Consider the following 27,090-nt stretch of genomic DNA (forward strand, 5'->3'; position numbering starts at 1 on the left):
TGCTGTGCAAGGCACAACACTGGCCAGTACATGCGTACAGTCCTCAGACAGTGTGAAAACTAATCGATGGCTTCGCATGGAAGGTAATATCTACAGAGCATTCATAAGAAGCACAGCCAAGGGAACAGCACTCCGTTCCCCATCCTCTTACAGGTCCAGAACCCTCCAGCCGCTACGCAAAGAATGCACAATTGGGCTCTTTTTTCCCTGAATCATTCTGAAGGCTCTGCATTGCTACCGGTTTCTGTGGTTACGGGGGTTCGGATACAGACACAGAGAGAATCTTCTGGACCTCCACAAGGATACAACCTCACTTTTACGTCAGTGGCCTGAATAGGCTGCTCCTTTGGCATCAAACTGAAAGCACTCAATAATCCCACTCTGCTGCACTTTCCTATTCGTCAGCAATCCTTTGAATTTTGTTAATGACAGTGAGGTCAAGTTTCTGAATTATATAACAAACACAAAATAAGGAAACCATTAACATTAGAGCGCCGCTACAAAAGATGCTGGTAAATGACTGGACCACGTGTACTCTGTTAGAGTTGAATCAACAGCGGACATTTTAGCGCAGGGCTGCCCGAACCCTGTTTTCTGAGATCCACCACTCCGTATGTTTTCACGCCAACCTTAACAAAGTACACCTCATTCAACAGCTAGAGACAACAGCTAGAGATTTCCTTCATCTGCTAAGTAGTGGAGTCAGGTGTGCCGAATTAGGGTTGAAATGAAAGCCTAGCCTACGTAATGGTAGGTCTCCAGTAACAGGGTTGGGCAGTCCTGTGCAAGGCGGTATTTGGCAAAACTCAAGGTGGTCGGAGCAGACACGGTACAACTTTGGTGTACAAGTACATCAACTAACGTGAGACTCCACGGAGGACTAAATCTAAAACACGGCAGAGAAAGGCACAGAACAAGCAGGTTGCAGAATGATTTGCACAATACCAGTCTTTCAAGTAAATATAATTACACTGCCAAAAAGGCATATTGGATGCCGGCCAATTTCATTCATATATAGTACTGTGACATATTGCATTTGTGTCTATTCACTAACTATTGTAACTAGCTGCCATACAGATCAAATGTATTTAATTATTTTAACCAGAGATGCAAATACCAATGTCGACAACTTGGCTAGTCATAAAAGTGAATACAACAACAACGTAATGCAATAATAGAACTTAATTAGCACGCATTAAAGGCAAGATATGTAGGCTGCATAATCCCCCTTACAGTTGACTTTAAGTGTGTTGCACACATATTGAGGTATCGTTGTCATATTTTCGTATGATGCCATGTATTAAACATGCTAGTAAACTCTACTCAAGTGTCTCCATTATTTCTTTCCACAACGGTCTGTAACTAAAGCTAATAAATGAGACCTAGCATGCGCTGACCATAGTGCCTCACTGTAGTCCATGTTGCCACAGGTTTTTATCTGGTTTTCACCGCAAGATGGATTTTGTCTGGAAGGGTATCCTAATTTCCAATGTGGCGATCCTTTGCTTCCATGTGTTACAGGCGACCGAACAAATGTAACCAAATGCAGGAAAGGGGGTATGTTGAGAATGTTGACATCTTTAATTGAGGAACAACTATAAGATCAGAGCTACAAATTTAGGTATTACTTGCCTGGCTTGACCAATCCATTTTGGCGAGATGGCTCGTTAAATGATATTTGTGACAGAAGTGTTTTAAGCCTTCGGAGAGGTGAGAGACTGTCAGAAGATTCTCAAATAGAAGTGACCTAGGTGTAAAAACTGGCTGGGATCTGAGTGGTTTGGAGCAAGGCAATAGGGCAGGGCAATCATCCGTGTGTTTAGTTCGGCCAAATATGACCGTCAGCGATCGCCGAACTTGAATTGTATCGCTCAGTGGGGGCTGCGGGAGTACATTTTCGGTGGACTCATTACCGGAAAGAAAAAGGTCCATAAAGGAACCGCATGCTGGACATAGAAAAATAACTATTATACAGCAGTTGGCTATATCGCCCAGCTGTACTCTGGCCACCTCCGCATGCTTCTCACAGCCAGTCAACATGGCCTGATTGGACAGACTGACAGCTCACACCACCGTGTTGGTCCGTATGAAGTCCCACCCTCAGCCAGCCCAAGGAGGACGATACACTCTCACCCTGGGCCTCGCCCGAAGCTTCTCCCAAAACACCGAGCTCGTCCTGTGTGGCGGTCACCGCTGGCTAGCTTTGACGAGGATTAGTCCGGGGAAAAATGGAAAGCAGTTTTTGAATTTTTTTTTTTTGCTCAATGTGCTGCATAAAACAAAATAATACAATTTCATCTAATTGAGGAATGTCACTAGTAATTTGACCCCACACTGTAACACATCATGCTAATGGAACTTTTGTAATGAGTGGTAGCGCCATGTAATGCTTTTAAAATTATACATGTACTTTAAAAATGGTACTCGAACAGTTTGAACTGCTTTGGAACAACACTGCCCGTGTTTTAATGTGTCAGCTACCAGTACACATTATTGCCAGATTACCAGCCCAGCCACACTGTACTGTATATTGCACTCTACACTATCTTGGGAAATGTAGGCTACAGCCTTACAACAACACAGGCGTCCACACCGGTTCAGCTGAGTGCAACGTGCACTGCTTATATGGCTACAACCCTGTCAATCATATACAGTAATAAGTAATGAACTAGCTTCCCCCCCCAAAACCACTGTAACTAAAGTCAGAAGTGCCCTGTCTTGACGCCCTTTCTGTGTAATCCCCATCGCAGTACTGCTAAATTCCACAGAACGCATGCAAGCACACGTGTGACCGCCTTCTGCTAGCTCTCCGCAGTCCAATAGTGACAATGCACAGTCTTTCCCATTAATGTGCAGCACATAGCCACACTGTATGCACCTACTCAACCAAAACAGCCACTAATGACCAATGATGTAGGCTATAGCCTGCTAAATTAGAGCCTCCCTCTTTAGTCAACTCTTTGGCAAGTAATATTGCATCATCAAGTCAGTGACCATAACTCTTTCACTAATGGATTTAGACTATAATTAATGACCAAAAGACAACAGGAAAGTGGCTGTTGGCTGAGAAAAATCAGCAAAGAAACATCTTGGAAAATGATCTGCACAAATGTACAATCTATAGCCTATCATTGCCACACAAAAACTGGGACGGCGGTGTCAGCATACCTGGAGTGTGAACACTTCTGTGCAAACACTAGCAGAACTATGTGGACACATGAGCAGTTCTGTTCTTCGCGTAATGCACACTCCTACACGGCATTGATCACAACCCTTAATACAGGCCATGTTACTAGGCAGCAACGCCACTTTGTACACACATCCCCCCACTGTGACAGCGGCATTAAATTGACATTTCCATGGGCTTCCTCAGCAGGGCAGGATTAAAGGCCATGTTTCCTTTGGCCCCAATCAGCTACATTTTTAACCAGCAAGGCCAGCGATTCACATATATACAACAGAACTCACCTCAGAATAATCTGGGAAAAGTAAAGGTCAAGAGAGCCTCGCTCCTCCTACGTCCTTGCCGGAATTAAAGATGTTTGGAATATGATAGCAAGAAAAGGTTTGCGTTTTCTCATCAGCCTGTACGTTTAAGCACTCGTGGACTGGACAGTCACACCACTGCAGCATTTGTTAATGTGCGCTGCACTTCCACAGAGAAGAATGCCTGAATTCTGTAAACTGCCAGTAGGGATGTGTGCGTGCCATTTTCGATGGAGGAGCAAGAACGTATTACATGAATATTCTTAGGGGGCAAGCCTGCAGAATCTTGTGCCAAAGATTATGCCATGCACAGCTTTAAATGCCTCCTCTACCCCAGTAAGAAATCTGCAATATCTTTTGCACCCACAGGATAACTTACAGTTCTTGTAGAGAAGCCTGCATGACTAACAAAACTGTTCCATATTGAAAAATGAGGAACTTCAAAATCTTGCCTATAGCACATACTATACATTGATTTACATACACTGGTCAGGGACTGTTGCTAGCCACCAGGTTTGGCACTGTTGCTCAAACTGCTGAACGCAATCATGTTCTCCTTCACTGTTAGTCACAAGATAAGAGCGTCTGCTTGATGAATGCAATGCATTGTAATGTAATCTAGAAAGTCAGAAAGCAAATTTATGTATGTAATGCACCCATTCACAGTACAATGGAATTAACGATTCTAAATTCTCCCAAATTGTCATTGTTAATCTTGTCAATTCATGGAATCGATTACGTACTTAAGACAAGATATTAGCGTTGCCATTTTGGTCTAATGTATTGGTCAGCTGAGCATGTGATCAAAGAGTAATGGCTTATTCTTAGTTCTTAGTAGCTACTCCTCAGAATATGAAGAGAGAGATCGAGAGCGGTTTCTCTCTGAAAGCGCAACGCTAATAACCAAGCATATTTCTCTTAAAGAATTGGCACAAAATAATTTCTACTTCCTTCCTTCCAGGAATTAAGTAACTACTGTAAAACAAAGGTGACAGCGAACTGCGGAGATAGGGCGCAGCCTGGTCTGATAATTACAGAACATGACCGCATTAAGTTTGACAACAACGCAGAATTTCGGAATAAAAATATTTTGACAGTCACTGATATAACAACAGTCAGGCTTTCTATAACTACTTTCTCATTAATGATGAAACAGACGCAAGCCAAAAAACGTCTAGCCAGCTTGAAATTTCCAGATGGGAGGGCAATGGTTCGTTTGTTGCTCCATCCCCACCCACCACTGCAGCAGACCTAACACTACTTTTGATAAAATAGACAGTGTACCTTTCACTTCCAGTATCTAGATGTTACAATGCAGTACGAACCATGAGCTAACTCGTATTCCACCGGTCAGCGAAATGTGAACGACAAGGTATGTCAACAATGAGTACTAACTGTTATTTTCCAAAATAACTTAGGACAATAAAAACAATTGTTGCATATCGTGTGATTAACGGGTTAGCTAACTTGAAATATTGGTTAAGTGGTACGTTTAGACAGAAGACGAAGATGCGGACCAAAAAAGTAAATAGTGGGAAATACAAACACACGTCGACTGTCACGAAAAACTATTGCTTGCTAGCTAGTAACAACTTGACTCGATCGAGAATATTTCAGCCCAACCACCGTTGCTTTTCGTATTACAGATCCAAGTCCAACTCTAAACCCGTAACGTCGTTTGCAACTAGGTACAGTTATAGCTGTAAGATTGTTATTATTTTGATCAGCGAGCTGGCTAATTAACGGGCTAGTGATTTCTGAGTTAATCGCCTACGAGCTATGCAGCCAAGCCTTCCAGCCAGCCATAACGGCACACATTCCGCCAGATGAAGCAGGCTAGTCCCGAATTCCCTCAGGGTCAGTGTAAGCGATAAACAAGTTTAAACAGCAATTAAGAAATTAGGTAACATTTAATTCAATTACAGCCGACTTGCAAGGTAGCAAACCATTCACAAACACACAATTATGTCAGGACACATATCTGTCGTTTTCTACATTCTGTGGGAAGGCAGTATGGCAATGCAAAAGCGAAGAAAAACAGCAAAACATGCTGGGTAGCTAGCTAACGTTAATGTTAGTTTACTAGTACTGGCCTCCAGTGTGACAGTTGAGTAAAACACATCAGGCAGCTGTCTAGCTGGTTAGTTGGCTAGCAACCTAAATAACTTTAATCTGTATCCACACATCACGGAATAACTTGACATTATGCACTTACTTCATCTTCAGAAAGTCCATAGATGGGATCGAAATTCGTAGCCATATAGCCAAATGAAAATGTACTAGCCGCTTAGCTAGCTAGCTAGAACAATAGCCAAGTGCCCCCTCCTCCTCCTGAATGAGCGTTCCGTTTCACAGCCAAATAAAATCCTTTTTCTGACAGGTTAATATAATTCCAGTAATCCCCCTCGGAGTGGTAGGTTTAGCTGTCTATCCAGCTGTAACATCGACACTAATAGTATTTCGTGTTTAGCTCGCTCGTAGCCCTTCCAATTAGCTTCACAGTTCGTGCTGATCCCTAAGCGCTCATCCAAGCAGCGGTGTATCACATTCACTTCCTCTCAGCCAAACACTCCCAGTCCTGAGTGAAAACTAATTAAACCAACCACGAGGTTTAGGAAAATTCCAAGGACACAAACTAGCCAATAACATTTGCGCGAAGGCGTAAGCGCTGTAACACCTCTAAAGCTGCCCAAGACCTGCGGTTCTCTGAATATTGCGCTGGCTCAGAGCGTTCAAATGTTCTGCGATGTTGCAGCGTCCTCTTGAGTAGTTCACAACAAAGACACTCTTGTTTTTCGTGAATACAATGACACTTTGTAATTGACAATCGGCCATTAAGAAAACGGAGATTCCTGACAGTAGCGTCACATTGAGGGACATTATTTTGATGTTAACAATAAACGGGCTTCAGATAAACACGTAAAGTTGGCCAACTCATAAAATGAACAAAGCGAGCGTCCCACATACTTCAATTCTTTTTGGATTGCATTGTATATAAGTGCAACCTGATCGTGGATCCACTTTGAAAATCTATCCCACAAATAGTTCTTCATAGTCCGCACTTGGTGCCTGCATTGTTACCATAAAGCTACCAACGAAGGGGACACTTGTTAGTTTGTTTAGCATTTCAATTAGTTTCCTGTATGCTTAGTCTTACAAAAGAGGAAGCTATTTTTTGAATTGTGCATTGCATCACAAGCCCAAATAAAAATGAAGTTCATAAGCCTCTTTCATTAAAATTAGCAATTAATGCAGTTCATTTTTCTACAGTGCGCTGGATGCTCTTACATAGCCTATGTGTTGTAAAATAACTTAACAACCCCATTGTGAATACAATAATTTCATCAAGAGCATGTACTGATAGCATTTGGAATTATATGCATATAAGTATAGTTTCATATACATTCCACTGTAGAGAAGGTCTCTTAATTTTACACATTTTCTGCTGATTTTACCTGCTGTTTTTGATCAGCATAAATGTTTAAAGGAACCCAGAGGAGTTTATTTTGTTTTGGTTCCCTTAGAAGTATTTACTACATATCAATTTAATCACTATCAATATGGAAAAGGTAAAAGTTTCTCTCATTATAAACAGATACATAAGTTATCTAAAAGTTTCTTCCTTTTCACAGAGAATGTATTCAACATATATTTTTTATATTGCTGTGGAATATAGTGTCATTTCACAAGAGATAATATGTCAAGATAAAGCATCAGGTAAGGTTGGATATATAAATTTATATTCAATCCTTGTGTAGGAGTTGTGAATGCTTTAAGCTCTAAATATTTGCTTGACATCAGGTAAAGTGTGACTGGTTTAATTACAACACTGCTCATGAATGACTTCGTCATATATATAACGAACTAGTTCCGTCCACAAGAGGGTGGTAGTAGCTGAAATTATCATTGCATTTAATTTAAAGTCAGTTCACCAAAAACATGAATTTAAAGTATGTTTCCACTTACCCAGAATACTATCTATCCATCCACATTGTTTCGCTGAGATTTTGTAGACATGACAACTGTTTATACATACTTTAATTTAATTTCTTTCACTCTATCCTTCAAGTCTAATCACTCCTTGATTTTGAATGTTTTTATTTCACAGCTTTATTATTTTATTTTAAAATACTCAGGGATTGTTGACATAATGAACACCAGAAGGTGCAGTTGTCTTCCATTGCCAAGATGTAGGGGTGTTTCCTAATGTATATCATTGATATGGACAAGTATATATATATATATATATATATATATATATATATATATATATATATATACACACACACACACCCATTACCCAATTCCAGAATATATAATAATCTCTGTTTTCTGAGATTCATTTATATTTTAGACAAAATGTGCATCACTAATAAATCCGTGGGACTATGAACACTCAGGAACAGCAGTGGGGCAGAGTGACAGCTTCATCAGTTGACATCCTTCTTGTTTGCAATACATTTATAATTATTTTCATGTCATTTGCAAAGATAATCTACACAGTTTGAGTGTTTTAGCTGGCCATATTATGTAACATTATTGTGTCTTAGTAATAAACAGGGTTGGAGCAGTCATTGACCTCCAGTGCCCTGATCCAATCTGAAGGAAATATTTGCTGTACAATGTTTGGAGATGACAACACAAAGGTGAGTTATGTATACATGTGATGTCCTTCTCAACCAGATGGATGATTCAGAATGCACGTAGGAGCCAGCAGGGGTGTGACATAAAGTACAGTTCTAGATTTCTCTATGGGATTATATTATGAGCTTGTATTTTGATACAGGATTTTTTACATGAACAGTACTGTGCTGATTGAATAGAGGAATAGGTGGCTCAGGTTAGCCTTGAATGTGTTGGATGGTGTTATGGCACTCTTTGTTATGGTCATGAGCAGCAGGTCATCTAAGGTCATCTTTAAATATCCCCTATAATTTGGTTATCATGCAATGTAAAATGGTAAAATGGTGAATATGTCAAAAAAATACATAGCGCTGTACAGTTGATGCTTCACACACCCACAAACACACACATACATACACCGCACACCAGCAGTGTGGTGTATGGCACCAACCAGCACCAACCAGCTCCTCAGGAGCATTTGGGGGTTAGGTGTCTTGCTCAGGGACACTTCGTCACACCCAGGGAGGGATCGAACTGGCAACCGTCCGACTGCCAGACGACTGCTCTCACCTCCTGCGCCAATGATGCCAGTGCAGCTTCCTCGCCCCTTCCTCCGTGCTGCCCAAATACAGTAGCATGTAGAGTTAAAGGCTGAAGACACGTCTTCAGAGTGGGAGTAACCTGCCTGAGGGACAGAGCTGCACTCTGTGGGCAGTGGAGCAGGGAGGAAAGCTGATGATGCCAAAACACTGATTACTTGATCTAGCCCTAATGTTAGGGCTGATGGGGCGGCCTGTAGCGTAGTGGTTAAGGTAAATGACTGGGACCCACAAGGTCGGCGGTTCTAATCCCGGTGTAGCCACAATAAGATCCACACAGCCGTTGGGCCCTTGAGCAAGGCCCTTAACCCTGCATTGCTCCAGGGGAGGATTGTCTCCTGCTTAGTCTAATCAACTGTACGTCGCTCTGGGTAAGAGCGTCTGCCAAATGCCAATAATGTAATAATGTAATAATGTAATGGCTGAGCAGATCGGGGGAAAAGAGGGAAAATAAACATGGTTTTAAAGAGCGGCATGTGAGCCTCAGCTCTCTCCGCAGGCGTAGCCTTCATGCTGTGAAGGCCTGTTTGCTTCCGTGCGGCAGGAAGGCAGCTGTGTTTAACAACACAATGCACATGAAAAATCTCATGTGGAAAACAAACAAGCTAGATGAAAGCTTGCACAAATTAAGGAATACATCCCTTCAGCTGCTCCAATCACTCAATTCACAGTAGTAATATTTAAATAGAATGCTATTTAGAGTATCCATCGATTCTTAGCCTCGTTTTGCTAGATGTGGATGCCTACAGGTCTGCTCCGATCAATTCACCTAACAGGCATGTGGTGACAGCTACATGCTGAATTGAATTTAAAGGGGGATTTGCCTTTGATTAATTATATTTTTAGCATTGTAAAGTGTAAGACAATCTGCTAATTTTGTGATTCAGACAGATAGTCAGGCATGCTTGTTCTGAGTGCACTGTCAATGTATTCTGATATAGGACTGTTGTCTTACAAGCTGATCTTCCCCAAAGGATGGAGAGCTGATTAGTTTGTCTTTTGTGTTCCTAAAGAGCAGGGGTGCTGAGTCTGGTCCTGGAGGGGGCGTTCTGTGTGCTGGTTTCTGTTCCAACCAATGACCTTCATTTACTTTTTCTGACAGCTCAATAAATTATGTTGGTTCACTCCTGTACTTTTGAGCACAGTACGATCTTTAGGATACACCTCTGCAGCTGTGACTGGTGCATACACAAATGTCTGATCAAGACATTATTTAGCTAATTAAATCATTAAGAGCAGAAGTTGCAACAAAATCCTGAAGCAGACCGGGCCTTGCTCTGCACCCCTGCTAAAGATAAATGCAGTGCTATCCTATTGGACAACTCTTACACCAGATGGGCTGTGTTTACATGGATTGTCCTCATTAAAGGTGACCACCTGGTGTATTTTATAATGCTGATAAATTTGTCTCTCTACCAACACATTTCACAAATTCCGGGTCATTCATTCCCAGGATGGTTTTCTGAGCTTGTTATGTGTTGTTTCTTTAATTTTGTTTTAAATGCACAGTTTGTTGAGACTTCTGTGAAATGCATGTTAAATAAATGATGACTTGAGTTGAGGGTAAAGTATTTCACGGAGAAGATTGGAATATCAAACTATTTGTGTGGTCTCCAACATGGCTATTTCCAGAGAGCCCCAATGCACTTCAAGCCTTACTTATACTGGGCTAGTCCCTGTGAAGTTGTCCTTATGGCTATTTCCATCTTTGATACATTTATATTTAAGTTCAGGCTTCCTTGATTTGGTTTTTCCCTGAATTACTTCGGGCTGCGTCCTTGTTCTGTTTGTTTTTCCACGATTAAAAGGGTCTTCCACTGAAGAGGTGTTCCTCTGTTGCCAGGATACCTGTGCATTTTATCTCAGGAGGGGAAGTAGACTCTCAGTTACAGCACAATATATAATACAGCTGTTGACACGCTCTATATTTATCATCATTATCACTACAATAAATCTTGCAGTGGTTGATTTATGGCATGGTTTATGTGCCCATATGTTTGTACTCCGAACACAGCAGGTTAAAACAAAGCCAGGACCATGACAAAGTGACAACTGTCACGTAGTGCAGGTATGTACTGAAAGCATTGAGCATTTCTGAGATTTAGAGTTAAAATTAAATGCCTAAAACAGAGTGATTCTCTGTGATTCTATGATAAAAGTTAATTGCAGAAATGCTATTTAGTACATAAAGTAAGTAAATATTTAGTCAATAAAGCAAATAAAATGTTTATTATTTCTTGGGAAAATATTTCAAATATCTTTGTCTTTCAATATACATTTATATGGGATAATGCCAATATTTTAAATACTGCTGAATTTGGCCATACATGAAATAGTTGATAACAGTTTTTTTCCTAGCTGGAGCAATACAATGTATGGTCATTGGTTATTGTAAGGTTTTTTAGATGAAAAAAGATCCTCATTCTGAAAACTATTTTCACACATGGTTTCAAGTAATGTTAATGCACCATTGTAATAGAAATGGGATATGAAAGCTATGTTGGAGCAACATAAGGATAAGCTGAAAACATCATCTATACACACTCAGTGACCACTTTATTATGTATTTATTAGACTTATTATTTGGCCTTTTTATTTGCCCATCCACATCAAGGCTTGATGTTTTGTGTGTTCTGAACTGCTCTTCTGCACACCACTGTTCTAACTCTTGGCTATTTTAGTTTCTGTCACCTTCCTGTCAGCTTGAGCCAGTCTGGCCATTCTTCTCTGACCTCTCTCATTAACAAGCCATTTTCGCCCACCGAACTGCCTCTCAGTGGATGTATAAACACTAGAGACTGTTATACTGTGTAGGAAAATCCCAGGAGATCAGCAATTTCTGAGATACTTAAACCACCCTGTCTGGCACAAACAATCATTCCACGGTCAAAGTCACTGAGATCACATTTCTTCTCCATCCTGATGTTTGGTCTGAGAAACAAATGAACCTCTTGACCATGTCTGCATGTGTCTATGTTCCAAACAAATTGTTTCTGTAAACCTATTGTTTGGCCTGAATTTATGACTGGGGCGGTCTGTGGCTTGGTGATTAAGGTAAATGACTGGGACACACAAGGTCAGTGGTTCTAATCCCGGTGTAGCCACAATAAGATTTGCACCGCAGTTGGGCCCTTGAGCAAGGCCCTTAACCCTGTGCTGCTCCAGGGGAGGATTGTCTAATCTTAGTCTAATCAACTGTATGTCGCTCTGGATAAGAGCATCTTCCATGAATGTAAAGATTGTTTTTGTTATTCCTTGACTTTTCGTGTTATTCCATCACTTCCTGTTTCACTAGCATATACAAATGAGGTAACACGCCTGCAAGATCCCTTTGTCATCTACCAGCATTGGAAAAGCCAAAAGAACTGTCAATCAGAAGAGACAGATGGTAATCGAAAGTCTGGTAATAGGTACAAAAAAATTTCAGAAACGGTTAAACATACCACTTTGCACTGTAAGGGCTATAATTAAAAAAAAAAAAAAAAAGGATATCAGCATTTCAGTCTCTCTTGATGGATGTAAAAATGTCTTTGTTTTTATTACATCTTAAAAAGTGGATATATTTTGTCTGTAAGTATTCATTTGGGCAATTTTGGGAAAACACAAGATATCCTGCAAACCTCAGTAGTAAGCATACAATTAAAAGTAGAAGGGTGGGATGAAAATATGTACAAGACTACTACTTGGGAGCATGGTAATTAGTTCTGAACTCTGTGTAGTGGAATATTGAACCATTTTTCAGGAAGGACCGTCGCCAGTTTTTGATGAAGGAGCCGGAAATTTACTTTGCACTCAATTTCATTAAGGTTCAATTATGTTTATTTCTTGTTATTGTGGATGCGATGAAACCACTCTTGGAGATATTCTTGAAGACCTAACTGAGCGCCGTGAATGAACGTGTAATTGCCGTCATGGTGACCAATAAAAGCTGGCTTTACACGTGAGTCATGACACAGAAAAGCGAAAGAGGATTAATTCTGAAAGCTAATGGGCGGAGTGTTAGAGAGGAGGGACGAAGTGTTGTTCGCACTCGTTTACTCCTCCCTTTCAGGACGTTCTCAACCGGTGTTTCGAGATGTGGGAATCATAGTGTAAATTTCACTCTTGATTGTGTATATGTTAGTGTGTGTCCTTTCAGTCAATTCTGGAGACTTATCTCAGTATTCAACAACGCATGATGATATCCTAATGTAGCGCTGGAGATGGAAGACAAGGTCTTTTGAAATATCGGAGGGGATTATCGTTACATCACAGTCTACGGGAGGTTAGTGGATATCCCATTTAATCTCATCGACTGTTTAGGAGCAAAGTGTTCTTCTAAATAAACACGAAACATGATGGAATTGTGGTGATATAGCACTCTAAATTAATTGCAGATTTAATTTCGTTTAACAAAATTCATGGCTGTAATTTGTAGCAGTGCTGTCAGTATGTAAACATGATTAGAAAACGAAAGAAAAAATGCTATTCTACGAAATGTTAAATGTTGGTTAATATTTTATTCTATTTTATATTTATATATTTTATTTTATATTTTATAATATTTTTTTTTGGTGGTACCAGAAATTCACCCTTAGCCCTATGCTGGTCTGTATAGATGGATGTAGCAAACATCTAACAGGTTCCTAGAAGCCTTGGTGCCATGCTTTTGGAATTTAGAATATTTGCCAAATGTAGTAGGCCTAGTTACCAATAGCTACACATACACCTGAGCTATACCCAGCACGTTGTGCGTGTGTCAGGCATAAGTAAGTTAAAATTAGTTTTAAATTTGGCTCGTAGTCATGTCAATGTTATTCCAATTTTAGTAGAGGCACTTTGAAATGATGAAATGTTAGTATTCCTTTACATCTAATGTGAACTAGACCTCATCCGTTCTCCCATTTAAACCTCCTACGTGGTGGTCGCTATTTCCAGAGTAAACAAGGCGACGGTTTGATTTCTCATTCCTCCCCCCATGTCCCGTCACTCCAGTGTGGTCACAACTTGTGTTGTCGAAATAGCCCTTCATAGGGGCGCAGCAACGAATCTGGGACGAATTGTGTGCCGCACCCCTTTCTGGGGTTATCTGATGTTGCCTGCCTGCCGACCTGCCTCACTCACAGCACACACTGCTAAACACTCCTCATCGCAAAGCTTGACTCCTGTGGGAGTGTATTTCAATGAATATTGTGCCATGTCACATTATACCAATGTAATAGCCTGCACGTGACATTTCTGTGAGCTTGCCTGCATCCCAAACAAGAACACTGCTAGTCATGCAGTTTATTGTTACTTGAGATTGTTTTTGCACCCATTTTTTTTTAATTTGTGTACAGTATACGCATGTGTATTATTTATTTGCTTATTTGTTTGTTGACTTTTGGACAGTGTGGTAATGAATGTTCAGTATTTAAGTTTATCTGAATACACCGTCAAACTGTTGTGCACCCTTTATATATCCCCTCTTGTGTTTTTTGAAACTTGTGTTCGGGGCAGTTATGGTGAGTTTTACTTGTTGAGACAGTTATTACAACTTCTGTTCTTTTGTCTGTGCAGTGCAGGATTTGTAATGAACCAATAACTGGGAGGTTGTCAACCCCCCCCCCCGCCAGCTTTTAATTTTAGGCTTTTGATTGCCTTGGGAGTCTGTTATTGGCATTTGTTTAACGTAAGGCCCAGAGTTGTGCTAATCACAACAGTCCAAATACATACGGTTCTGCGCTGTACATTGTCTTCACATTGTGTCATACGTACATTGTGTCAATGCGTCATGGTAGGATAGGTGTCACACTTAGAGAATATGTTAATCACGTGTCCAGCAGTCCTGAATACAGCCGTGAGTAACCAATTATGTCTGAATATTATTAGAATAGCCCTAAATCTGTGCGGATGCTGAACTGAAGCAGGATTGCCTGTACTCTCTGACATTGTATCATGTGGACGGTGAAGTTAATATTTAACTTTATTTTGTCTAACATCTCCCTGCCCAACTACAGCCTAGAGATGTGTTTAACCCATCAGAGATTCTGCAGCTTTTTCTATCAGTCATTAACTGAGCACACTGATTACAGATATAAACTCCAGCTACATGGTAAATGGTAAATGGTAAATGATTGGAAATTATATAATGAAAATTAAATAAAATTATATAATGCCGTTATGCAAAGCGCTGTACAATTGATGCTTCTCATTCACCCATTCATACACACACTCACACACCAACAGTGATTGGCTGCCATGCAAGACACCAACCAGCTCCTCAGGAGCATTTGGGGGTTAGGTGTCTTGCTCAGGGACGCTTCGTCACACTCACGGCGGGACCGATTATTATAACCTGTGATCACTTATATTCTGAGAAGTAGCACTGATATTTTCTCACTACAAATGATCACAGATGATCACAGAGAACAGGTGATCACAAATAATCACAGAGAACAGGTGTATGGGCAGACATTTCTTCCTGCACAGGTTTGGAGAGAAATGGTTGCCCACTTCTCCTAAGTAATTAGGATGGGTTAAATGCAGAGGACACAATTACAAATAAATAAATAAATAAATAAATGTCTGTCCTGAATGATAATACAAATCAAACAAGTCAGTCTTCAGTAGCTAGCTTCTTCAACAGGCCTTGGTGCAAAACCTGGAAGGCAGGTCCAACTGGTTCATCTTGTATTTGGATTCACTTGAGGGTCAAGGTTCTATTGTGGCAACTTTTTCTGAGTTTTTTTTTAGATTTCCATGAAGTATTCTCCTGGCATGGGCACCATTTTGTTATTAAGTATTCAAGCGACAGTATATACAGTTCATTTCTGCAGTTTGGCTCTGGTTCACAGGTAAGACTTCGCTACTTAGACGCACCCAGTGACCACATAAGCTGATATCCAGCAGGAAGTGCATCACAAAGCTTTAATAAGGCATTACCTTTAGACCCGCTCCTGGGGGCCAATCAGGTGACACCCTGAATATAAGCGCTGGGTTGCTGGAGTTAAGCATGGTCTTATAGCTCTGTATCACTTCCTTATGTACTGCTGTGTCGCAGCTGAGTGTGGTGTACTACTAACTCTGTCTACAGTGCACTTAGTATAACACATTGCGGGTGTATTAATCTCATTAATATTGGTTCATACATTATCATGATCTAAAATGTATTTCTTTTTAATACTTTACAATGATCATTTTCACTTGTTCAATTGTTTTAGTTTTAACATTTTCTAGAATAGAAAAAAAACCACTTTAGGCGTCATCGCTTCATGTACAGTAAATGCGCAAAGTGCAAATCAGAAAGTCTGCATTGTACATGTATTTTATCAGTATTTCAAATCCTGGTATTGACTTAAAATAGTGAATTGTTTTTGTTTTCGCCCATATCACTTCAATGTTGTCACTGGAAGTTCAGTTTTTAATCTCCTGCTGTGATGATGGCCCTGTAGTTGGTCAAGCGCTTTCCCAGTTTAGCAGCTTATCCCACTGACATTGCGTAAGATGGCTATATGCAGCTGACAGGAAATCCTTTGCTCTTGCCTTAATGCCAATTATCAGATCACAATAACGTATTTAATGAAAACCCTGTGATGTAAACAACCACTCCTATTGCAACCAGGGCCGTACGCAGGCATTAAAAAAATACTGATTACATTCAAATTGTTGTTTGAAAGCAAAGCATTCCATATTTTCTATCCAATAGTTTTTTCTGATTGTATGATGTCTATTCCTCCTCAATTACTCTTTTGGATGATTGACCAGTGCTTACTGTTCACCTTTCAGGGACAGAAGTTGAAGCTGGTTCCAGTTTTGTTCCTGATGTATCGTCTGCATTTTCAGCATACATGTTGCTCTCTATTAGCTGTTTATCGCCTTAACATCTGTGTTAGAAGTACTGGCACTGACATCCACTTAGTAAAAATGCAGTCACAATCTTTTATGATTACATAATCCCTTATGCGATCTGATATGCAGTATACACCACCTTGAATGACGGTTATTCTCATTCCTGATGTTTAGCCTCACATACAGAAGGACCTTTCAGTTCTGCATGTGGGGTATGTACTACTGAGAAAAAAGCGAAAGTAACTGGAGTGAATGAAAGTGAAGGAATGGTGTCATCACCACTTTGGTTTAATAGATTTTTTTCCAGAAACATTGAATGACTTTGAATCACTATTGTTGCTGCTGTATATGACTATAAAGCACTGTGTAATGTATGATGCCCATGAATTCAAGCCACAAGAAAAGCATATTAATAATTGATCAATTATAAATATTTAGAATTTTTATAAATAAATTATTATAAGCAAATATACTTAGGGCTAGGAAAAGGCAAGCATTGCTGGGTTGAATGGCCTGAATTGTTACGTTATCTTACGTTATGTTACATTGACATTCAGTAATATGTGAGAATGTTCTTCTCCAGGGGCTCAGGTGTGGTCATGAGTATCAGGTACTCATGAGAAAGAACAGTTTTTCCTCAGCTGAGGAAAAGCTCCGGCAAAATAATCACTTAGAGCAACTGGAGCTCAAAGCCTTCTGAGTCCAGAGGATAAACTAAAACCACACCTCACTGACTCTCGTTAAAATGAATGCTGTATGCGTAGAAACAATAAGCTTGCTTTGGGAATTGTGCAATGTCTTCTTTTTTTTTTTCATCTAAACATTTAACATTTACCCTGAGTGGGGAAAATAATGTCTGCTAACAGAATTACTTCTCAGTAATGTGCCCACCGGTGTGCTTAAAGCAATTCAACAGCATTTGGTTGAATACAGCACATGATCCATTCTGAGACACAACTCAGTACCTCCAGGCCCAAAACACTGACCGTTAAAGCTGGGCATAGCTTACTGCTTCAGGGTCTTGGTCTGGTCACCATTGCCACTTTCGTCTGTCAGTTTTCATTTTACATGAATGATTCCCACCAGGGAATATTTGACCTCTGTCAGTAGCCATATATTCTTAATGTCATGTTAAAGAGGCGGAAAATGGGTTACTATAAATAAAAGGGATGCTTTGTGTCAAAGACCAGTGTGATTTTTTTTCAGGATACACCCTGGGTGGCATTGACTGCTCTTACCTCCTCAGCCAATGTCGCCCCTATTACAACTGTGGTTTGCTGAAAAGCACCTCTGAACAGCATGTCGAACCTTGAAGTGGATGGGCTACACAGCAGATGAACAATAATTCTATTGGCCTAATAAATGTTGAATGTTGGTTGTGCTGTTTGGCTGGGGTTAATCAAGTTCAGCCTACATTTTGTGACAGTCAAACTATGTTATGATGGCCTGGTGTTTTTCTCCCAGCCGGGTTGTTTTCCCCTGAGTGCCATGTTTTTACTCTAAACGCGAAGGAGATAGAGGCGCCTGGTCATCAGACTCGCCCTGATTTCACATGTCTTTGTTTTCCCAAGGTGCCGTGGCATTGAGGCGGACTCTGGCATGATGTGGGGGATCATGCTCACGCTGTCCCTGATCTTTACTGATGTCATGGAGACCACTCGTAAGTGCCATTACCTTGTTAAGTGTGCTAAAGCGTGAGTAAATGGTTGGCATTTATATAGCGCCTTTATCCAAAGCGCTGTACAATTGATGCTTCTCCATTCACCCATTCATACACACACTCACACACCCTCACACCCTCACACACACCAACGGCGATTGGCTGCCATGCAAGGCTCAGGGACACTTCGACACAGCCCGGGCGGGGGATCGAACCGGCAACCCTCCGACTGCCAGACGACTGCTCTTACCGCCTGAGCCATGTCACCCCCCATGTGTAAACATGCTAGCAACTGCATTCCCTTTTCTAGTGGAAAGCCACCCACTGCAGTCTTGACTTGTTGAGGTTGTACCATCATGTCACCAGATTTCCGATTTGTTTATTTATCTGGTAGGCAGTTACCCTTGGATTAGGTTTCATTTCACACAGTGTCTACTGTATGTGTGCTACTGGGTATTTACAGTACTACAGCTGGGTTAAATTGAAGTACCTTTCAAGGCAAGAACAACAATTCTTGATCCAAACCTACAATATTCTTGTGATTTACCCAGACATTTTTTACAGAAAACTGATAACCTTTGTGAATTATCTAATACATACAAGAATAAAGAGCACATCATACAAAAATATTGGTTGCATTAAAGTAAAAAAAAAAGAAATCATATGCAAATAAAGTTCAACACGGAATTATGAGTAAATTCACTGAAACTTTATTTTAAGGGTTCTCTGTTGGAGACCGGGGTGTATGTAATATCTAGAAGCTCAAAATATCGTGTGTGTTTTCGCGTGTCGCAGGTTTCTCTCCCCCGGGGAAGCCCAAGCTCACAGCCTGCCGATCCCCGGAGAAAGAGACATTCACCTGCTGGTGGGAGCCTGGCCAGGATGGAGGACTGCCAACCACCCACTCTCTGTATTACCGCAAGGAGAGGTGCGCGTCGCCCATCCTGAGCTCCACAGACACCGTTGCTGTGAACGAAACGCGTTCGATTGCCGGAAAACTGGCAACGGGACCCACATCACCGGACAGATCAATTTATTAGGTGTTGCCATGAGCGCTTCACTCATAGCGCAATATTGTGTGACCTTTCAATTTAATTAAATGAGTGAAACTCAAAAATGCAATATGAAATCCAAAAATCCAAATCCAAATCATTCAATCCAAAGCATTCGTTCGCCCAGTACCCCCTTCTATTTAATGTGGACTCCTATTATGGGAGTATTGGATATAATCCAGTTCATCTAGCCTGTGTATGAAAGGAGAATAACTCACTTCGGCTGGCGAGGAAGCCGCTATCTGAACTGTTTTGGTTCCCGAAGCACGTCCGAGAGCATTCGTTTTTTTAAATAAACTCTTCTTGGTTTCTGTTTTCTCTGTTGTCTCTGCTACGCAGCTCTGATGCTGTGTACGAGTGTCCAGATTACCGCACGGCGGGAGAGAACTCCTGCTTCTTCAACAAGAATGACACCTCCATCTGGGTGAACTACAACATCACGGTGGTGGCCACCAATGCCCTGGGGCATGCCGTCTCTGACCCGGTGGATGTGGATGTGGTGTATATTGGTGAGCCCCTGTCCGACCGCACATGTTCTATTAACCATATACTGGATTTAATGTATGTAAATGTCATTAGCAGACATGACCTTACGTCTATATAATGCAAATATTTTAGATGGATTTTGGCTCTTTCACTAGTCTGCCAGTGAAAGCTGCAATTAGGTAGCTATGCTAGCTTTGCTATTAGTTTGACAACCCATGATTTGTGCACAATTCATTATATGCTTCCCATAGCAACCGCAAGTTGTACTGGGCTTGTTACCAAAAGGTTGCAAGTCTGTTTCCCAGGTAAGACACTGTTGTTGTACCATTGAGCTAGGTGCTTCACCTGAATGTATTCAATAGACTGTATATCTAGCTATATAAGTGGAGACTTGCATTTATAAAAACACAAGCTGTGTCTAGATAAGAGTGTTTGCTCCATGCCTGACATGTCAGTGACATGTCAATTTGAAATGTTTTACTCATTGCACTGATACTGATATCGAAATACTGAACTATACAAGAAACAAAACTACATTGACGTATAAACCAAACTCAATATCCATTTTTTCCATAAAAAAAACAAAACATCCATGCATTCAACCTGATCACAAGGCTTCAAGTTAATATGACATAAAAAATATACTTTTTTTTTTTTTTTCTATCTTTAAAGTAAAAAACGTTTATTTGTTGACACTGTTGCTGTATGTATGTGTCACACTGCCCTGTGTAACAGTGCTACAGGGGCAGGTCACATGTCTCGGGAGTGTGCTGCTAAGCGGCTGAGTAGCTCGCTCAGTTCAGCACTGTGGCCCCGGGATACGCAGGAGGGACTGAAGGGAGGCTGGCAGGGCCGTGTTCGTTACTCTAGCGACCCCTGCTGGCCGTCTGGGTGCCTGTGGCTTGCTCTCTGCGCCTTGGACTGCGCTCTGCAGTTTGTGTGGTGTGAAAGAAGCCGCTGGCTGACGCTGCGTGATTGGCTGACCTGACATGAGGCACAAAGTTCACAGCAACCCGGGCGCCTCGGAATCACGGTCGCGCGCGGAACGACGCGGCTTGGAGAAGGAGCGTGTCGTTCTCAGGATCACCTGATCCATCCGGGCCACTGAGGGACGGGGTGCAGGTGGTTAATCCCGAGCCAACACATGGGCAATTGGAATAGATAGGGCACAATTGGGGACCACTTGAAATTAATTTGTCAAGCTTCAAATAAATGACAGAGTAGGAACATTACAGCTATCTGACATTATTGTAACCCCGCAGACATTTTGACATTCTTGACTTTGGATCTGATTTTGTGATTTAGCAGAGACCCACATCCACTCTGCTTAATATGTAACCAACAAGAATACTTGCCATTTTTATCTTCGACAGGGGTAAAAGCGGAAAAGACAAAAACTTCTAAAGTGTTTAAAACTGTCTGTCTATTTATTTTCTGACAGCAGAAAAATATTAAACCATATCAAATGTACATACACACACACACACAACCACAAATACACAAACAGTAATTTGGGTAACTTTTATTGAGATATTAACTTGAAATAAAACCTTCCCTCACAGTTTTGCCAATATAAAGTCTGTTCAGCAGCACCTTGTCGTCTATAACCCTTCAACAGAACAATCCTTTTCCTGCCACTGCCCCAGGCATACACATTCCTGAGTATAACTATGTTTTTTCAGAAAGGAGTTTGGATCATTTGTTCATTTCCTGAATTCTGAAAAGGAAACTGCATTCTCCCTGCACAATACTTACCATTAGTTTAGGGATATACCGTATCTGTTGTTTCTGACTGAGAAAACAAAGCATTTCTAATGATATGAATGTGGTGTCTTGAATGAATGCCCTATCACTTTTTGTGAAAATCAAGCTTAATGAAAGAGTATTCTACCTGATAATTTAGTCAGAATTCTTCCATCCGAAAGCCAACACCCGTTCTCCTCGCCTCTAAACCTAATATACTGAAGTCATTATTCCACCAGCAGGACAAAACGACGGTCTGACGCCCTTAAGACCGTAACGTCCGAACAGCGCGGCGGTCGTTTATATACGTTCTGCTCTTCCTTTGTCTGGCCCTCTGCAGTCCAACCTTAAGACCGTAACGTCCGAATAGCGCGCCGGTCGTTTATACGTTCTGCTCTTCCTTTGTCTGGCCCGCTGCAGTCCAACCGCACATGCCGGAGAACGTGACCGCGGTCGTGCAGGAGGTGGAGGGGAACGACCCGTCCCTGCTGGTGCGCTGGGAGCCCCCTCGGAAGGCGGACACGCGCTCCGGCTGGATCACGCTGGTCTACGAGCTGCGTGTCAGGCTGGTCAAAGGAGAAAAGTGGGAGGTGTGTGGCCGGATAGAGCGTTACATCGCTCATCTCGACTTAGCCTGTAGCGTAGTGGTTAAGGTAAAGGACTGGGACACGCAAGGTCAGCGGTTCTAATCCTGGTGTAGCCACAGTAAGATCCGCACAGCCGTTGGGCCCTTGAGCAAGGCCCCTAACCCTGCATTGCTCCAGGGGAGGATTGTCTCCTGCTTAGTCTAATCAACTGTACGTCACTCTGGATAAGAGCGTCTGCCAAATGCCAATAATGTAATGTCTTTTTCCTCTTGTTGACATTTGAATCACACAGCTGACTTAATCATCCACTTCTCTGGTCAAGGTCTAGGACATTGACTCTATTAACTCTCATGCTATTTTAACACCTTCAGTTCCTATATAGAGAACAACCTTGATAAGTCTGATTAATACACATATGTGGGTTATTATTCACACCCACAGCAACAAATAATTTCATTTTGAATTACCTGGAAACAATCTTAAATGTTTATTGGACATAAAATAAAATACGGTATAAAATATATACTGTAGTAATATCTTCATAAATTAAACACAATGAAACATGAAAAACTCAAACCCTCTGGGTTTATTAACCTCTGACCTGTCTCTGGGTTTTTTCTGAAGGAGCACTTTGCAGGCCAGCAGAAACAGTTCAACATCTTCAGCCCACACTCAGGAGAGGTCTACGTGGTGCAGGTCCGCTGTAAACCAGACCACGGCTTCTGGAGTGAATGGAGCTCCACGGCATACGTCACAGTCCCCGACTGTAAGCTCATTCAGAGTTACTCTGCTGTGAAATTTACCCGTGGGGCCTGTGTTTCAAAAACGAAATGTTCGGCAGATGGCCGTCCACGTTCCCCGTTCAACGAGAAGGCTTCTCTTCCTTCACTCATATGTAATCTGTGTGTGCTGATGTTTTTCAGCTTGTCGCTTGTGCATTAAGTACAGTACCTTGTTTAACACACGTTTAATACACGTTTCTAGAAGTCATAGTAATATCTCTTGAATTTACATAGTTTGATCCAAACTATTTTTTATGTAAAAAAATGTTTTAATTCTAATCATTTGACTTTATCTTTATCCTCTGCAGATATTCAGAGAGAGAGGTCACAGTGGATCCTGATAGTTGTCATGTCAGCTTTTGCTTTTGTGATCATCACATGGACCTTAAATGTGAACCACATCAGGTTTGGGAACAGTTTATCAAAAGCATGTTTATAAGCTGAGAATTGCCTGATGAATTTTGTATGTCCTTGGACAAGAAAATAACAAAACATTTTAATTCTATAAAAAGCCAAAAAGCATTTGTTGCCATGTTTGTGTGTCATATTCTCTTGGTATTTTAACAACCCAGTATCATGTCCAAGTGTGCCAAAGAGAAGTGTGCATTTCTTTCTTTAATGTACTTACTTTCTTGTGCAGTACATTTTACTCAATGGTATTCTTCGGCATGATGCTTGTTTGAATTTTATAGTAAATGAAATTGCAATGTTCATGAAATTTTGTCAGTATGTATATATTATAGACGATATTGAGGCTGTTTTACACACAACAAATTGGCCAAGAATAGAGAATAGATACTAATATAATACATAATGTATTACAATGAAAAGGTGGAACAGAGTTTAGTGAAATCCAATTATCATTTTTTCCATGGAACATTCACTTTACTAATGTTTCTAAATCTGCTAAATTTTCACTTTACACCAAGGACAGACTGCACATATATGATTCATTATGAAAATAAAATGTGTATTTGTAGTTACATTCCTTTTTCTCTCTTTTTAGTGTAAAACATTTTCTGCTTCCCCCTGTTCCTGGACCTAAAATCAAAGGATTTGATACACAACTGCTCAAGGTACAGTATGAGGTCATATTATGGTTTTTGATAACCAAAGGAATGCTTGTTCTAAGCTCTGCTGAACAATTTGTGATGAGTTTTATATGAAAATTGTGCAAAGCATTGCTAAACACAGTCAACATAAGAAATTAATTTGCATTAACTTTTTTGTTTTTGTTTTTTTTTGTTCTTGGATATTTCTCAGAATCAATGTGTTATCTAATAATATTAGTCATTGCAAGGAAGGCTTAAAGTCTCGGCTAGAAATGTGGATATTTTTATTCTTGCAGAACGTTTGGTTGTCACAATGTCTGACTCGAGGTTGGATGAACCTGTATTTTTCACTGGGTGTAAATATGAATTTGTATGACCCCCCCTAACGCTTTTGTCCCCACCTGTTTGCTCCACAGGGTGGGACATCAGAGGACATACTCGATCATTTCGGTGTCATGGGCTTCCCCCCGACATTAGACTACGAGGACCTGCTGGTGGAGCACTTTGAAGTGTACGACGCGGAGCAGGAGTCGGTCCTCGAGGGGAAGGACCTACAAGAGGGGCATTTGAAGGCCCCCTCTGACTCCGATTCCGGGCGGGGCAGCTGTGACAGCCACACCTTGCTCATGGAGAAGTGTGGCGAGCCCAAGGTGGACCAGACCGCGGTACCGAAGGGCGAACAAAGTCGGTCCCTGGTGAGGAGCAACAGCCACGCCGGCCGTATGGACTCCGCTCAACCCGCTGGTGACACCAACCGATCCTGGCCGACAGTCTTCTCGGAGAATCACATTCATAAACCCCCCTATCACAGCATTGCTGAGATATCCAGGCAGTGCCATAGCCCTGGCAACCACTGTCCCCCTTCCCACCAGAAAGACTACGAGGAAAAGCTCACAGGCGGTACCCGTCTCGGCAAACACCCAGGTGGCTCGAGGCGCGTGCCAAACGACAGTGAGTGTAACGTCCCCGCGATTGGCCACAAGGGGGAAGCCATCTTCCAGCCTTCCAAGGCCATGGAGTACGTGGAGGTCCAAAATGTGGAACGAGAGAATATGTTGACACTGAAACCTATAGCGAAAGAAGTAAAGGACCAGTTCACAGGGCAGGACTACAGTAAGGTGAACGGGGTGGTCAACGACAGCATCCTCCTGCTTCAGAGGGAAATGGCCGCTGACGACCACGAATTGAAGAACGCGGTGGAGAACTGTGCCCAGCAACAGGCTGGTAAACCACCAGGCCACATAGCAGCTCCGCTGCCCTATGAGGGAGCGCACATAGCCAGTACCGGCTATGTTGACACAGCCGCCATACTGCCCACCTTTTCTCAACCCACCCAAAGGGAATCCCCATAAACTCGCGTAGCTCACATTTCCAGAATTATTGATCTTTTTGGGATCGTAAAGAAATATGCACTTTGTTAATAGTTATAGTTCTATATCACACAATGGGTGAGCAGATTGTGTCAAATTATGTTGATAATATACAGGTAAACATTCTGACTGAGAATGTGCACATACGTTTAAGAACAGTATCGTATTCGTGTGCTGTGTCTAACTTCATTATGACTGATATGAAGTTATTTCGTATTACAATATTACTGTAATTGCTTAAATTAAAATGTTTGTACAATCATATTATGTGTTTTTAGTCACAAACAAATCAGAATCAATCAAAACAGTACTTATATCTTTTTTCATAAAAGACAAATCAATCATTTTCACAAATATATATTCTGGCAATAAGAATATGCTTATTTTGTTTATATTTAAGATTAAAATACCTTTTATAAAGATTATATTTTCTGTTTATATAGATATTTTTAGTTTTTTTCCATTAAAGATAGATAAACCATTAACGCGCTTTTAATCTGTGTGATTTCTTAAGATTTCCTCCCTACATTTATATTTTATTTTGTCAAAAGGTCTGTTACTATTATATGGAGTGACAAATATAAATATGAAGTAAGCAGGCTTGCGTATGTGTATCTGTATTACGGAATTCAGTGAAGATATGTAGTAGTTTTATATACGTATTCTCTATAATTCCTGTACAATAAGCCTTTTATATTTACATAACTGAACTTTCTTTGCGCATTCATGCAGCAGGCTAATGTTTGATAAAAGCCAAAATAATTTAACTATTTAAATGTATAATTCATGCTCACAGGCACCACCAAGGAACAAATACACATAGTGAAATACAAATTACTCCGTTTGCCGCTTGGGGAGAGAGAGAGCGCCAACACCAACAAAAAATAAATAAGAAAAACTCTGAAAAACTGTATAGCTAAGTAGGCTCTTAACCTTTGTGTTCTGTTCACTTCTTGGACCCGTTGGTACTGTTCGCCAGCAATACTGAAATAAAAATTATTTTAAATAATTAACAAATATTGTCTTTCCCTCAATCCCAAACAATTTAAATAAAAAAAAAAAAAAAAAAAATATGGTTATGCTTGCTAATGACCTGTGCTACATCACACAGTTAAAGTGGCATTTGTTTGTTGTGATTCATGAAAAATAAAATACTTTAATGAAGACATGAGTGGCATAAATCATGTTTATCTTGAAGAAATGGACAAGGTTTTCATGACGTGATATTTATTGTTTTGAGCTGAAATACAAAACAACCAAATTTAACAGTTTTCATCACTTCATCACCAGTCATGTACCTTAACCACTACAATCATATAGATGGATTGTGGAAGTATCCCACAGACTGATGCAAAGTGATTTTTATCTGTTTTGTCCCTCCCGATATGCAGGTGCGAGTGGTCCAGTGCAATAAAATTCTGAATATTTAGAATATGGCATTTATATAGCGCCTTTATCCAAAGCGCTGTACAATTGATGCTTCTCATTCACCCATTCATACACACACTCACACACCAACGGCGATTAGCTGCCATGCAAGGCACTGACCAGCTCGTCAGGAGCATTTAGGGGTTAGGTGTCTTGCTCAGGGACACTTTGACACAGCCCGGGCGGGGGATCAAACCGGCAACCCTCCGACTGCCAGACGACTACTCTTACTGCCTGAGCCATGTCACCCAAATATGTCAATTAACATTGTGCAGGTTCCCACACTTAAGAGGGTAAAGAGGTCGAGAATGCGGTGGAAACAGGTTTTCATTCCTTGGAGTGTAACAATGCTGCAACCATATGTCAGGTGTGTGTGTGTGTGTGTGTGTGTTTGCTGTCCAGGTGTGTGTGTT

General features: G+C 41.0%; 2 protein-coding genes across 6 annotated transcripts in view; one reads left to right on the forward strand and one right to left on the reverse strand.

Annotated features, from left to right (window-relative positions):
• nedd4l (NEDD4 like E3 ubiquitin protein ligase) overlaps window positions 1-6,052 on the reverse strand; it is a 74,285-nt gene extending 68,233 nt beyond the window's left edge. For all 5 annotated transcript variants that reach the window (XM_061215767.1, XM_061215768.1, XM_061215766.1 and 2 more), the window contains exon 1: window positions 5,702-6,052. In XM_061215767.1, the coding sequence (XP_061071751.1) occupies window positions 5,702-5,721 (20 nt within the window). In that variant the 5' untranslated portion in view covers window positions 5,722-6,052. The remainder of the gene's footprint in view (window positions 1-5,701) is intronic.
• Window positions 6,053-12,778: 6,726 nt separating this feature from the next.
• On the forward strand, window positions 12,779-25,690 carry prlra (prolactin receptor a). Its single transcript, XM_061262953.1, has 9 exons — window positions 12,779-12,972; window positions 18,089-18,177; window positions 18,973-19,105; window positions 19,569-19,738; window positions 21,879-22,048; window positions 22,670-22,811; window positions 23,136-23,232; window positions 23,834-23,903; window positions 24,296-25,690. The coding sequence occupies exons 2-9, from the start codon at window positions 18,117-18,119 to the stop codon at window positions 25,229-25,231; spliced, it is 1,779 nt and encodes a 592-aa protein (XP_061118937.1). The 5' UTR covers window positions 12,779-12,972; window positions 18,089-18,116; the 3' UTR covers window positions 25,232-25,690.
• The last annotated feature ends 1,400 nt before the right edge of the window (window positions 25,691-27,090 follow it).

Source organism: Conger conger, chromosome 12 (genome assembly GCF_963514075.1).
Source record: "Conger conger chromosome 12, fConCon1.1, whole genome shotgun sequence".
Classification (NCBI taxonomy): domain Eukaryota; kingdom Metazoa; phylum Chordata; class Actinopteri; order Anguilliformes; family Congridae; genus Conger; species Conger conger.